The sequence below is a fragment of the Hermetia illucens genome, chromosome 6, assembly GCF_905115235.1.
Source record: "Hermetia illucens chromosome 6, iHerIll2.2.curated.20191125, whole genome shotgun sequence".
NCBI lineage: Eukaryota > Metazoa > Arthropoda > Insecta > Diptera > Stratiomyidae > Hermetia > Hermetia illucens.
The window spans coordinates 73,848,792-73,862,334 of record NC_051854.1 but is presented as its reverse complement, the minus strand read 5'-3'; the positions used below and the strand labels follow the sequence as shown (position 1 = coordinate 73,862,334).

General features: G+C 44.3%; 2 protein-coding genes across 3 annotated transcripts in view; one reads left to right on the top strand and one right to left on the bottom strand.

Moving 5' to 3' along the window:
* The first annotated feature begins 399 nt into the window (after window positions 1-399).
* Window positions 400-13,543, top strand: part of LOC119658774 (protein CLEC16A homolog) — a 29,002-nt gene continuing 15,858 nt past the window's right edge. For both annotated transcript variants that reach the window (XM_038066472.1, XM_038066471.1), the window contains exon 1: window positions 400-602. In XM_038066472.1, the coding sequence (XP_037922400.1) occupies window positions 400-602 (203 nt within the window). The remainder of the gene's footprint in view (window positions 603-13,543) is intronic.
* LOC119658776 (zinc finger protein 90-like) lies at window positions 6,466-7,675 on the bottom strand. The gene is made up of 2 exons (XM_038066474.1): window positions 7,454-7,675; window positions 6,466-7,395 (listed from the first exon to the last, which is right to left on the bottom strand). The coding sequence occupies exons 1-2, from the start codon at window positions 7,515-7,517 to the stop codon at window positions 6,635-6,637; spliced, it is 825 nt and encodes a 274-aa protein (XP_037922402.1). The 5' UTR covers window positions 7,518-7,675; the 3' UTR covers window positions 6,466-6,634.

Genomic DNA, 13,543 nt, shown 5'->3' with positions numbered 1-13,543 from the left:
TGACTGGTGCCTGCTCTTTGGCACATGACATCAAATATTCTGACGTTCCGCTTTCGGCTCGCATTCGCATAGATCGAAAATGAAAATCTGCTTGTGACATTTTCTCATTCAACTCTTAACACTTTTTGTATTGTTTAGATCGCAATTGTAGTTTCACGTTGTGCTTTCGCGGTTCCACGGTGACTACGATCCGACGAAGTGTAGACAACAATTAGAAAATGCCCAGCATCGCCTTAACGTAGTGCAATTTGATGGTGAAGTTTTTCGTTTCGGTTTCGGGGTTTGCACAAGTGAAGCAGTTTGTGTTCGTTGTATCGGAATTAGCCCCCCAATAGTCAGTAGTCCATCGCAGTAAGCGTCTTCGAGGATTCGCGCGTGGGCGTCCGTGTAGTGTTGAAAATGTTCCGTAGTCGCAGTTGGTTCGGGAGCGGCTGGAATCGTCCCAAAAATCGCCTGTCCTTGGATCACTTGAAGTATCTGTACAGCGTCTTGGAGCGGAATCCCACCGTGTCAGAGAGTAATCGCGGGCTACTTGTTGAATCTTTACGGAGCATAGCGGAAATATTGATTTGGGGCGACCAACATGATTCGTCAGTGTTTGAGTAAGTAGTGAACAGTTTGCAGTTCCTGGAGGAACCCAAATCGGAGAACTTTCCTGGGTAATTCTTAGCTCTTTTCACGAAGAAATCTCTGTGGGCCATGACCCGGAAAAACGATCTTTAATACCGCTTGTGTGCGAATTCCCAGATTATGATGAGAAGATTCAGTACAGTCGAGGCTTTCCGCAAGAGTCAACGAAACGCACTTTACAAAACTCCGATGGCGATCGAATTGCTTGTTGCTCGTTGAACGTTGGACTTCATTTCTTGGAAGACTACTCACTTCGCATCCATTCAACAGTAAAATCACAGTCATATCTGCGCTGATAAGCATTTGTTGTCGGTGTGATAATTGCTGGTCAATAACGAGCACGCGCCCATGGTTGAGGTGATACTTTCGCCATGCATTTATGTCGGCATTGGTCATGCCTCGGTCCCATTTATAGCGCGACTCACTTCCGTCATAATCGATTACGTATTCTGCGGAATGCCGCTGCAATAAAAGCTTTAGAATTTTGCAATGTAGGGTTGACTTTTTCCGAATTAATTCGTTATTCAAACAGGAGAAGGAAGTAATTGAATTCCATCTTTCATTATGCATTGCTGTAGTAAATAGACGAGAGAGAGAGAGTTATTAAAAAAAGGAAGCAATGGAAATGACGATGCCGGTTGTAAACCTGAAAAAATATATTGTGTAGGATGTCCGCTATTCAGCTTAGTCTCCTCCCTCGGCTCCAGCTAATTTATCCATCTCCCTTATCAGATCATAACCATCAATTATTGGGGAACTGGTTAGATAATAACAGTATCAAGGGACGGCGTTGCATTCCTAAGTATTGTTGTGCTTCTTTGAATCAAAAGGATGTGCTTATCATAAATATATTATATCGTTCAGTCCTATAAAGGACTCCTCCTCTTTTTACATAACATCCTCATCCCAAGCCGCTCCACAGGGGCCAATAAACGCTGTGGTGTGCCGTTTCGATGCCACAAGGTCATGACTGCTGTGATAATAGCAAGGGGGCTGAGTCCAGCCGGTTCAGATCTTCAGAGTCAGCCTGAAGAATTCACAAAAAAATGCAGCTCTCCCACTCGGCAACTAAAGATTTCCCTAAGGTCCTCAAAGAATAGTTCCAGGGTATACTCTCCTTGACTTCGATGGAGAACAAAAATTTCATAACTGAAGAAACATTAGGGTTGGAGAAAGAGTTGACTGCATTTTTACGCAGAACGAAAATGCGTCGCTCGCCACAGCACCCAGCGAAGGTGGCAGCAAGGGCTGAAAAAAATCGACGAGACATGCGAATGCGCACAGCCGAATAAATAATCTGACTTGCAAAGGGGACTCGGGACGAAGATAGCAAACCTGAAAATACCACGTAGTACTGCTGTTGCGGAAAGAGCCACAGTGGAAATCGCTAAAATTGATCAGATGGCTTCGAATATAAACCAAGTGGGAGCGCAACCGACTGCAAACTACCTCGACAAAAGGAGCAAAGGAGTAAAAAATGGCCTGAGGGAGCTGGAGGTACTCCTGGACTGCATTCCCTTCTACAAGCGGACATGGAGAACAACAGAAGATGCGTGAGAACCAGAAGCAACCGGGCTCCCCATTGAGAGCACCGTAAGCGCCCAACGTATCACAGATACCCCTTGCAGAGAGAACTGGATAAATACCAAAAAACAGAAAAGGGAACCTGAAAAAGATGGCACAAGTAGTCTCCAGAGCTCAAAAGAAGAAGGCGAAGACGGAAAACATGCAACAACACGCCACGGTGCCGGAAAGCCTCTGCCTAAAGTTAAGGTGGCCACAAATGGTCTAGCAGTAAAAGGAAAGATAGGGAAACGACTAGACGGACTGCTTTTTAAGCCGTACGAAAAGCAATGTCTTTGCGGAAACCCTTAGCGAAAACCTCTATAGGATTGAATCCAAAGATAGCGGAGCAACAGTGTCTTCTATTCGGAAAACTTAAGGTAGTGGAATCTTTTAGGTCCAAAGACAAATAAAGGTACGTTCTGTGAAGCAGTCAAGAGGCGGCTAAGAAAGAAAGCTTTAGTTTCTGGCCTAGAACCTCTAGAATAAAATCTCGCTGTGGTGGAAGCTGCTAAGCAATACGCGAGAAAACTTCCAAACATCGGGAAAATCAAAATTCGTTGAGTAGTACGTAGGATACGAATTAGGACCACCACCAAAAGTGACAGACTTTTAGATGATGAGGACCTAACAGGAGGGCAACATGCCGCATTTGCTGCTAAATAAGCCATAAAGAATACCTACGAACAGGAGAGCTGTGCTAGAATACATCTCTCTCCACGGACCGTGGTGCGTCTGATCAGAACGTCGTACACACTACCAACTCGGGGCGGCGTCCAGTCTTCAGAGTAGAACTGGAAACAGCTAGGTTGCGGTTAACATGATGCGCATCCTACAGATCAATATGCATCTGAGGGCAACAGCGCTCATGAGTTGCTAGCGCAGTTCACGGAGATAAAAGTTGATCTAATGCTCATCAGTGAATAGTACCAAAACAAGGACTTCGACATATCAGGAACCACTGCCATCTGGATTCGGAACGGCATCCACCTTAGGATTCTTGTCCAAACCCGAGGTGATAGCTCTGTATGGATTCGGTGGTCATGGGTAACGTTTTTCAGTGTCTATCTATGATAATACACACCCTACATGAGGATGGACGATTCCGTAGTCTACATAACGACGAAATCTATGAGCGATACCATGACCGTCCGGTTGTGGATAAAATCCGGTTCAATAAGTTACGGTGGGCGGGCCACTTAATCTGAATGAATGAGGATGATCCAGCCCGGAAAGTCTACAAGGGCAATATCTATGGTAGAAAAAGAACGAGGCAGACCCTGCCTGAGATAGAGCGATGGCGTAGGTCAGGACGCCAGACAGCTTTTAGGGATATTGAATTGGTGGACCTCGGCGCAAAACCGGGATGTCTGGAATTCCTTATTAAGGCAGGCCTAGACCGGATACCGGTTGTTGCGCCGTTGATGATGATCTAACACCGAATGAGCCGATCCCGGACTTTTCCGTCTGCATACGCTGGAGAACATTATCTTGGGCACAGAGAGGCGGATCCCGGTCGGGGTGACTATAATACCCGACGTAACTTCCGTGTCGAAATTGCTGCTGTCGCAAGTAAACGAGTGGCGAGTTCTGGAAACTTATCGGCAAGCGATCGTCAATACGGCTCGTTCAAAGTGGTTGACGCAATCTCTCGGTGTGCACCTCCCCAGCGTTCTTATTGCGCGTTGAACTTCGGGAAAGTGAACACCGGGAGAATTATCGATTGACCACCTGACTGATGTTTCGACCTTGCCAGCCATCGGCGAGTAGATAATCGAGTCACAACCTTTGGCCTGACGCCTGATTCAAGGATGAGCTGTTTGGAGCAAATCAAGGCTGCAGCTGGAGTTTCAGCCTAAGTCGGTCAATTGACTAACGTCAAAAATGGGAGTCCTACGCCTAGCAGACGTCGATGATGAATACAATGCAGCCTGTTCTGTTCTATGGTACAGAGCGTATGGGCTGACCCTCTTGGCAAGGAAGTATATCGTAAGCGCCTTACACAAGTACAGAGACGCAGGCTTTGCGGGTGGCTTCTGCCTATCGCACCGTCTCTGAACTGGTTGTGATGATGATCGCCGGAGTGATCCCCGTTGCCCTTCTTGGTAGGGAGCGTAAAGCCATATACAAGAACTTGTACTTGTCAGAAACGGTAACGCGCACTAAATGAGTAGCAACTCTGTTTGCAAAATGAGACAAGACACTGATGGACTGCGCGTGGCTGAATCGGAAACATGGTGAGACAGCCTATTTACTTAGCTCCTAAATAGGCATGGGTGGTGACCCTTCGCCGTCTGAGGCCCGCGGGTGCTAAGCATTGGGAGACACAGACTGTGCCCCCAAGGGAGCCGAGCCCCGACTGGGCGGGCCGTCGGTCCGCTCATTCTCTTTTATGGTCCATGGCTGGGAACTCTTTGAGTGTGTCGTCCAAATTGTTCAGCGTGTTCCTACACTGCCCCATTAGCCTCGAAGAAGTCGCTAGTGAATTACAAGGTCTCAGTGATCGCTTGCATGCATGCCCCAGTAATTCACAGGCTTTCAATATCGGCAGTACTTCCGCTTAGAATACACTGACGAAGCCTTGGCTACGTTGTGTGTATCCGACAAAACTCCTGCGCCGACACACTATTGATCTGTTGGTGAAGAATACTGTGTCGTAACCTTGCAACAAGTCACCCACGGAAAAGTTGGACTTGCGTGTGTCGTAGAAAATGCCCAGATTTCCCGAGGTACTTCGTCTAGGATGTTACTATTACTAGGACGTCATTATCCAACATCCGAACTCACACTACAACTTATTTACTATGGAGGCCTGGAGAAAGGAGGTGTAGGAATACACCCCCGGCAGCATCTGCTCGCACGGTTTTGTTAATTCTATTAAGCTTCGTTCTATTGTACCTTTTGCTCAGCGACTGCCATCACATAATAGATTCACATGTTAGGATGGGAGGAGAGACATCCAGAGAACCATCCTTGGCCGAACAAGCTATTTGGTTGGAAAGGACTTCTTCCAGACCTAGAAGGCTTAAGCCTCAGTTCTATGTTCCATCTCCAAATTAAGTGCAAGATAGCATTTAGATACTTTACATTAATGGATCTAAAGTTGTTGAATGCACACTCTATATCCAGAAAGGCAAGTAGTGTATAATTCTTGAACTGTAGCGACCGTTCAACTGTGCTAATTACCTCGGGCGTTCTCTCTATAATTGTCGTTAAGTGAATTTCCAGGACGCGCTTTGGACTCCTCAACACAGAAGCAGTTCAATCGATAGTCCTTCGCGGAATCATGGACGCGCTTTATCGGTTTCTTTGTGGAAACCACATGTGAGTGAGTGTGCCACAGCACAACCACTCCTTGCCCCTTTTGTGGCGCCCTTGTGTATATACGGAAAAGTTCTTCATAGCCCAACCGATTTTATCCTTGGTGATTTTCGATTTGATAGTCTCACACGACTGGGGCTGCATACCCTCCAGTAAGTAAGACTCTCTGTCGGGGAAGTGCGTCTAAACCAGCAGTTACATGGTTTCACGAGAATATTCCGTCCAAGGACTTTCTCACTTCTCCTATATTATTTGAACAGAATCTTGCTGTCTCTGAAACTCGTTGGTGCTTTCATTGTTCTGTCAATAGTCCAACCTTCCTGGATATCTGTACCTCATTTTAAACTCTTCAGTAGCCTGACGGACTGCACCTATACGTTCATTTTGTTTCTTACAATTCACACCTACTCTACATTTTCAAGACTCAGCTGGTCTTCTGTAAAATTTCCGATTCTACTTTTAAGCGTAGGCTACATTTCCTATTTTCAACCCTCTGTGGGCATATTGCGTAATGGGAATTATTTGATGAGCTATCCCTAGACCCTTTTCGAATCCAAGTTTCTATCAAGGGGGCACAAGTAATCAGTTTGGCACTGATTTTGAATCTAAAGCTGGGTCTAGATCGGACGCGCTACGCTGCGCCGAATAGGAAAGACTCGCTGAGCAGTCAGTTAAGACGACAATCCGCGTAACATTGTACAATCGCGTGCATTAACGAACACAAACGAGTCGATGTCGGTACATCAAAGAGTTGCGCAGAGTCGCGCGGTGCAGCGCAGCGCGCCCGGGGTGGACCCGGCTTAAGAAGAGAAGTCAACAAATGGAATATTCAAAACGAAGCTATTTTAGCAAGAATCGGGAAGTTTCGAAACAAGTTTAGAATACGAATTCCTCCCACAAAAGCCAACAGGAAAAGGTGGTAGGGATGAATTCAAAATTAACCCATTTCAGTATTAAAAATATTTAATAAACAATGTACGAGGTTAAATGTATGGTTTGTCAGTATTATAAACGAAGATATACTCTAAACTGTTTGAAATGTAATAAAAATTTGATTTTCCGTTTTGAACAAATCTTGCACAAATAAGGCACGTCTCACTCCGCCGCACTCCCACTGTCGTTAACGCTTCTTCAAACTCTTTATTAAAGGTGAATTGGGATGTGCCCTCCTGACATGCGCCAGCATATTATCGCGTCGATTGTAGGTGGCCTTGCAGGTCGGGCAAGGGTGGACTATATTCGAGTGGATAGACCTTTTATGCTTGCTAAGGGCGCCATGAGTCTTATACACCTTCTTGCAAATGCTGCACTGGTACTTTGGCTGGTGTTTCTGCGCCTTGTGCGCCTTCAACTTATCCTCCGAGCTGTAACTAACACTGCACATATCACACGGGAACGGGCGCAAATGGGTCGCGATGTGCGCTTCCAAATTGCCCATGACAAGTTTGCAGAAAGGACACTGGTTCGATTGAAACTTTCCGGAATCGCGATGAACACTTGCGTGCTGCCTGAGCAGTGACGGGTTCTTGAAGCTCTGATTACAATTTTCAACGGGGCATTTGTATAACTTAACCGCCGAGTGTTCGGCAACATGCGCAGTGTAGAAGGACTTCCTTACAAGTAAACCGCATACAGGGCAATCCTTCATGTGGGCTTGCCTTACGTGATTGCGCAGCAGGTGCTTTGAGATGAATGTCTTGTTGCATTTCGAGCATTTATGAATTGAGTGCTGCAGTGTCATATGCTCAGCCACGGCGCTTTGTATGATGTTGCAATCACAGACACTGCACTTGAGGATTTGAGATTCATCGAGGGGACTGGGGATCTCTATGTGCTTCTCCTTTGGGTATTCGCTTACAATGTACTCATAACCGTCTTTCCCTGAAAATGAAAGTAATTAGATGAAGTATTGAGTGTAGAATCATCTTTAATAGCTCACGAATAGAAATGGTCCCATCAGCTGCTCTGCTCACGCCGTTTAAAATCCCGTTCCGGAACTCCATTGCAGAATAAGATGGCAACTGGTCTTTCTAGCACTTCCACGAATTACTTCACACAGCAAGCGCTCTATGGGAATTTACTTAATTGAACAAATAACTAAACTCGTACAGTCGAATGTCATCAAAGCTCTGACAGTTTGTTACCTTTCTTTTCACTGGTGTGTACGCAGTGAAGTTCGCCGCTGTTGCCATGATCGAGGTGAGAAACGATCGCAATTTTCATTGCATTGGTCGAATTTGGACCAAATCTATTTCTTAGTGTAATTAATTTTGCCTGTGGAAAATCAGTTTAGATCATGATTGAAAATTATGAAGCTTTGTAGGGACGGGATATACTCGTCGTTGAGATTGGAGACTTGTTGCTTGCCCTGAAATTGTGGGCCTATTGCTTGTAGAATGAATAATAATTTCATGCTAAACAATGATTTATATTTCAATGTAAACATATTCTGGTGCTTATAGTGCAAGCATAATGTTTGCAATTGATCAGTTAATTAAAAAGATAATGCTAGTAGAGTTGGAGTAGGCCAAACAATTGTAATAGCTACCCATCGAAATAAAATTAAATTAGGCGATATAATTCATGGTACGACATTTTAAAACGTTATAAACTGCAAAAAAAGTCATTCTAAGCGACAAATGAAATGAATTCAGCTTTGGTGAATGCAGTTGCTTTGGTGAATGCAGTTGCTTTGGTGAATGCAGTTGCTTTGGAGCATTATGCAGCAGCCACTCTATGTGCTGTATGCTTGGGGTTGTTGTCCTGTTGGAAAATATAATGCCGACCCAAATCCATTTTATTGACAGATTCTTATAAATTGTTTTTCAAAATATTTAGGAATACATGCTGGTCTAGTTTGCCATCAATAAACTCCTACTCCTAATCCCCCAAACTTACATGTCGAACAAAAACAACAAACGATGAGACAGTGCAAGTGGACAGTGACTTGGCTGCGTTTATACGCAGCACAAAAACGCGCTGCTCGCCCAGCGAAAGATGCAAAAAAGGCGGAAATAGCCGACGAGGCATCGGAATGCACAGACGGAGAGGAGGACTCGCAAAGTGATGCGTCACCTGCATAATTGCAGAAAGGGGCACAGTGGAAACTGTCGAAACTAACCAAATGGTTTCGAATATAAGCCGAGTGGGAGGCCTGTCGACTACTGTGGCGCAAGCTGAAGACGAAAGTCCTATTAAGAAATGCGCGGCAGCTCTGAAGCGCATGCGATCTGCGACGTTCCTACAGAAAAACGTCAGCAAAGGGGTGAAAAATGGGTTAATGGAGCTGAAGGAGCTTCTGGACAGAATTTCATATTATAGGCGGACATGGAGAGTAAGAAAAAATCCGTTGGAAGCAGAATCAACCGCGCTCCCCGATGAGAACACTACGGATCGCAGACAGCCCATTACAGAGCGAACTGGGGGAAAACGGAAGGAGGAAGAAACATCTAAAGGAGACTTCACTCAGGTGCTCTCCAGAAATCAAAAGAAGATGGCGAAGAGGGACAAGAGACAACAACACGCCGCCTCATCAGAAAAACCTCTGTCTAAACTTAAGGCAAACACGAAGGACGGAATATCAAAAGAAAATGTGGGGAGACGAAGGAGGACTAGACCGCCAACTCTACTAATTAAGCCGGCGGAAGGCAAGACTTTTGCGGAAGTCCTCAGTCAAATCCGTTACAGGATCAAACCCGAAGATAGCGAAGTAGAAATGTCTTGCATTCGTAAAACGAAGGGTGGTGGAGTCCTAGTTGAACTAGTCCAGAGGACAACAAATAAATTTACATTCTGTGAAGCAGTCAAGGGGCTTCTGGGGGAGAAAGTTTTAGTTTCCAGCCTGCAATCCACGTGTTCTCTGGAAATCCAACACATTGACTACCTCACAGAAAAAAACGAGGTAGAAGAAACCATCAAACGCGAACTTCCGGAGGTAACCAATGTTCGGATTGGTATCACCTCTGCGAATTCCCTAGGCCAAAAACTCGCTATGGTGGAAGTTGCTGACCAATACGCGAGCGGGTAGTATGTAGGATAACAATCCGGGCCGTCCCAACCAAATGTTACAGATGTTTGGATTATGGGCACACATCTGCAACCTGTCGGAAAAGGAAAGCTACGTCCTATGCAGGGGCCCAAAAACTCTTCGGAGGATTGTTCTCTCGGACGCGGCCAAGAGTTCGCAGTTTTTTCACTAAGAACCCAAGTTTCCGAGGAATACATAAGGACGCAAGATCATAGTCTTGTATAGTAAGAACTTTGACCCTATAGTGAGACGTTTCGAGCGGAGCAGTTTTTGTAAGCTGAAATAGGCTATGTTAGCTGCCAAAAACCAACCGCATTTCATCATCGTAGCTGTAATCGGTTGTGATTTTCGACCCTAAATAGGAGAAATTTTCAACGGTCTCCAAATTGTAGTCTCCTATCTTCATAGTTTTCGTTTGACTAGTGCGATTCGATGTTGTTCATTCTTTTGGTTTTGGCGCTGACGTTGCCACCATGTACTTCGTCTTGCCTTCATTAATGTGCAGATCTTGCGCCGCCTGCTCGATTTGGATGAAGGTAGACTAAACATCTCGGGTTGTTCTTCCCATGATGTCGATATTGTCAGCGTAGGCCAGTAGTTGAGTGGACTTGAAGAGGATGGTGCCTCTCGCATTTACATCGGCATCGCGAATCACTTTCTCCAGGGGCAGGTTAAAGAGGACGCATGATCCCGCATCCCCTTGTCATAGACCGTTGTTGATGTTGAATGGTCTCGAGAGTGATCCAGCTGCTTTTATCTGGCCTCGCACATTGGTCAGGGTCAGCCTAGTCAGTCTTATCAATTTCGTCGGGATACCAAATTCTCCCATGGCCACCGAATTTTATCCACAACCAAAAAATAATCAGTTTCGAAAAGTACTAATTGAAACCTTTCATCTGATATCCCACACGACCATATTCTACGAAATAAAATGTGCACCCCCTTTCACACGTATGGGGCCCAACCCTTAAACCCAGTGCAAAATGATACTACAAACAAACGACTCGTTTTCACCAAATTTCGTGACAATTCGTATAACCGTTTCCGAGTAAGTCGGGTGTGACAGACAGACATCAAATCGATTCTAATAACGATTCTAATAACGTTTTGTTTTATATGCAGTCAGTGTATAATATGGAGCATGATCCTACCAGGTTTGGCGGAAATCACGCTATTACTAAAAAAGTTATAATAAGTCAAAGTTATCGTTTCTTTGCAAATTCGGGACTGTGAATGTCAATATCACCCGAAAGTAGATACTTTGACATAATATCATATATGCATATATTACGTACCACGTACTGATGGGACAAATGGACACTCAAATGTCTTTATATAAGAAATACGCAAAACCTTTCATACCTGAAGCGTCCAGCTTCTGGTTTCCCGACTTCTTTTTTCTCTGTAAATACTCGGTAGGGGAATTTCGTACACTTGTGTGTACACCTATCTTGATTTACCGCGTCGGTGTCATTGAATTTGAAATAACCCATAGAATATTGCACCCCTAACGATCCAATTGCAATTTCGCACCAACGATTATTATTCTTTTACAATTTCTTACAACGTGTCATATATTTTTAAGGTTTTGTGTAAAACAAAACCTTATTATTATAAAATCGAGTCACTGTCTGTCTGTCTATCACACGCACTTTTCTCCAAAACCGCTAAACCGATCCGAACGAAATTTGGTGAATAGGTGGGAACTATGAAATCCCACGCATACAGTGAGTAACATAAATTTAGGTGGAGTTTAAAGGGGAACTCTCCATACATGGAAAGGGGGGATTTAAAAAAAAAATCACCGGATATAGCCGTGTAGGGTATCAAATGAAAGGTCTCCATTAGCGCTTTGATATTAGTTTTGGCGTGAATTGCAAAGTGCAGGAGTAAGGCAAACAAAACCTTAAGAAACGTTAGTATCCTATAGTTTTGATCTGATCATCAAAAGTGTGCGGAACGTAAAAAATAATTACCACAATACACTCAATGTCTTTCCTGCTTATGGTAAAAGGCGACTAAAAGGGATGGATTCGTTACTGCTACCGAAACATCAACAACGCCTTGGATAGAGAATGACCTAACGACTAAGACATTTGGCTATCAAAAATGACTTACGATCGGTTATTGGAATGTCTACAACTCTTCGACAACGATGCAGATAGTCACAGAACGCTCGCTTTTGTCCAACTTGAACGAGAATTCCAATGATATAAGCTGGACATTCTGGACCTAAGCGAAGTAAGATAGTGGAATATATTCCTCTGCCTTTTGCGGCAATGTGCTTCTGTACTCTGGAAAGCCAAGTGGTAGAAGGCGCGAATCCTATATCAGATTGTTACTGGCCGTTACCGGAAGCTGGTTTCTGGTAGGATTTCGAATTAAGATTTCAGTCCAGATTAAAGAGCATCACAATTGTACACTGCGTGCACCAGCGGAAATTTCAGATATATCGAAGAATAATAATAATCAATTAGACCACAAGGCTGTCATACGGAAGGCCGTGGTTCGAATTTCACTGGTGGCGGTGGAATTTGTATCATGATTTGACGTCGGATACCAGTCGATTCAGCTGTGAATGAGTACCTGAGTCAAATCAGGGTAATAATCTCGGACGAGTGCAATGCTGATCACATTGCCTCCTATAGGGTACTGTAATCATGTAGTGTCCCGTTACGGTCTTGAATGAAGTGCTCTAACATGAGCCATAACGCGCAGTTCAAGAGAGGCGTCTTAAATGTGAAATTATGATCATGATGGATGATCTGAATGTCAAGGTGAGCTTCAACAGCAACTTGCTCGTACATGTGATGTGGAAACATGGTCTTGGCGACAGTAATAATAATGGTTATTGATGGCATATTCCTCAAGCGCAGAGCTTACCATAAGATCAGTTGACTTTCAAGTGGCCAACCTCGTACAAGCAATTAGATTGACCACTCTGCGATCAGCAGTAGATTTAAGAGTTGTCTGCTGGATGTGCGTAACAAGAGAGACGCTGACATTGGCCTCGAAAGGGATCACCATCTAATGGTCGCAGGGTTGGAAAACTGCGACCCCTCATTAAAATGCTATTTCCTCATATGCTACCAGGTTGTTTCAAGGTTACAAGATCTGGCTGATTGCGGAACCATGGAAGCGGATCGATGAACGGATGGGATTGAAGACTCTATTGATCGCTGTGAGTGGCCCCCGTAACATAGGGATTTTATTATAATCCTGGTCAAGCAAACAGAATCTGCCGTCGAAAGAACTTGCATGTGGTTGCAAATCTTTTGATGGTACTGTAAGGTCATTAACGGTCGAGTCCTTATCCAGCAACGACATCACCGAAGGTCCACCTCTTGTAAATGAAATGGTTAGTTATTGTAACTTGTGGATATGGACAGCTTCAAACAGAAGAAAAACTATCTCAACCATCAATGCACTGAAATGGAGTAAACCTGCTGGACTTGTTCTCTGCACCTGCAGCTTCTGTAGATCTGTTACTTTCGTTCCTACGATAATATTGGAAACGGAAATCTATCCTAGAGAGTAGAAGAAGGGGATGATCGTTAAGATTCCAAAGAAACGCACCTTGAGTACGAAAATCGGATGGTATCTTCGTGATCCCTGTCGTCCAACAGATAGCTCAAATAATCCTGGTACTTATCAAAAAATACCTTGGGAACTTAATCGACAAACAGCAGGCTTCCGTTGTCATCAACACCCTGCGGATCACTTCCAAACAGAGTGCGGAGTTCAGATCTTAATTTCACCTGCTCTTCATCGATTTCGAGCGCATCTGGCATTCCGAAGAATCTAATAGCTATTATCAGAGCAACATATAATGGCGCGAAATGTCACGTGTTTCATCGGGGCAAAACCTTAGAGGAATTTCAGATCTAAAGCGGAATCTGTCAAGGATACATCATGTCACCAATGTTATTCATTCTCGTTATCGGTAAATTTCATATCTAGAGGTCGTGAAGAAGCTCAATGGACACCTTGACTACACTGATG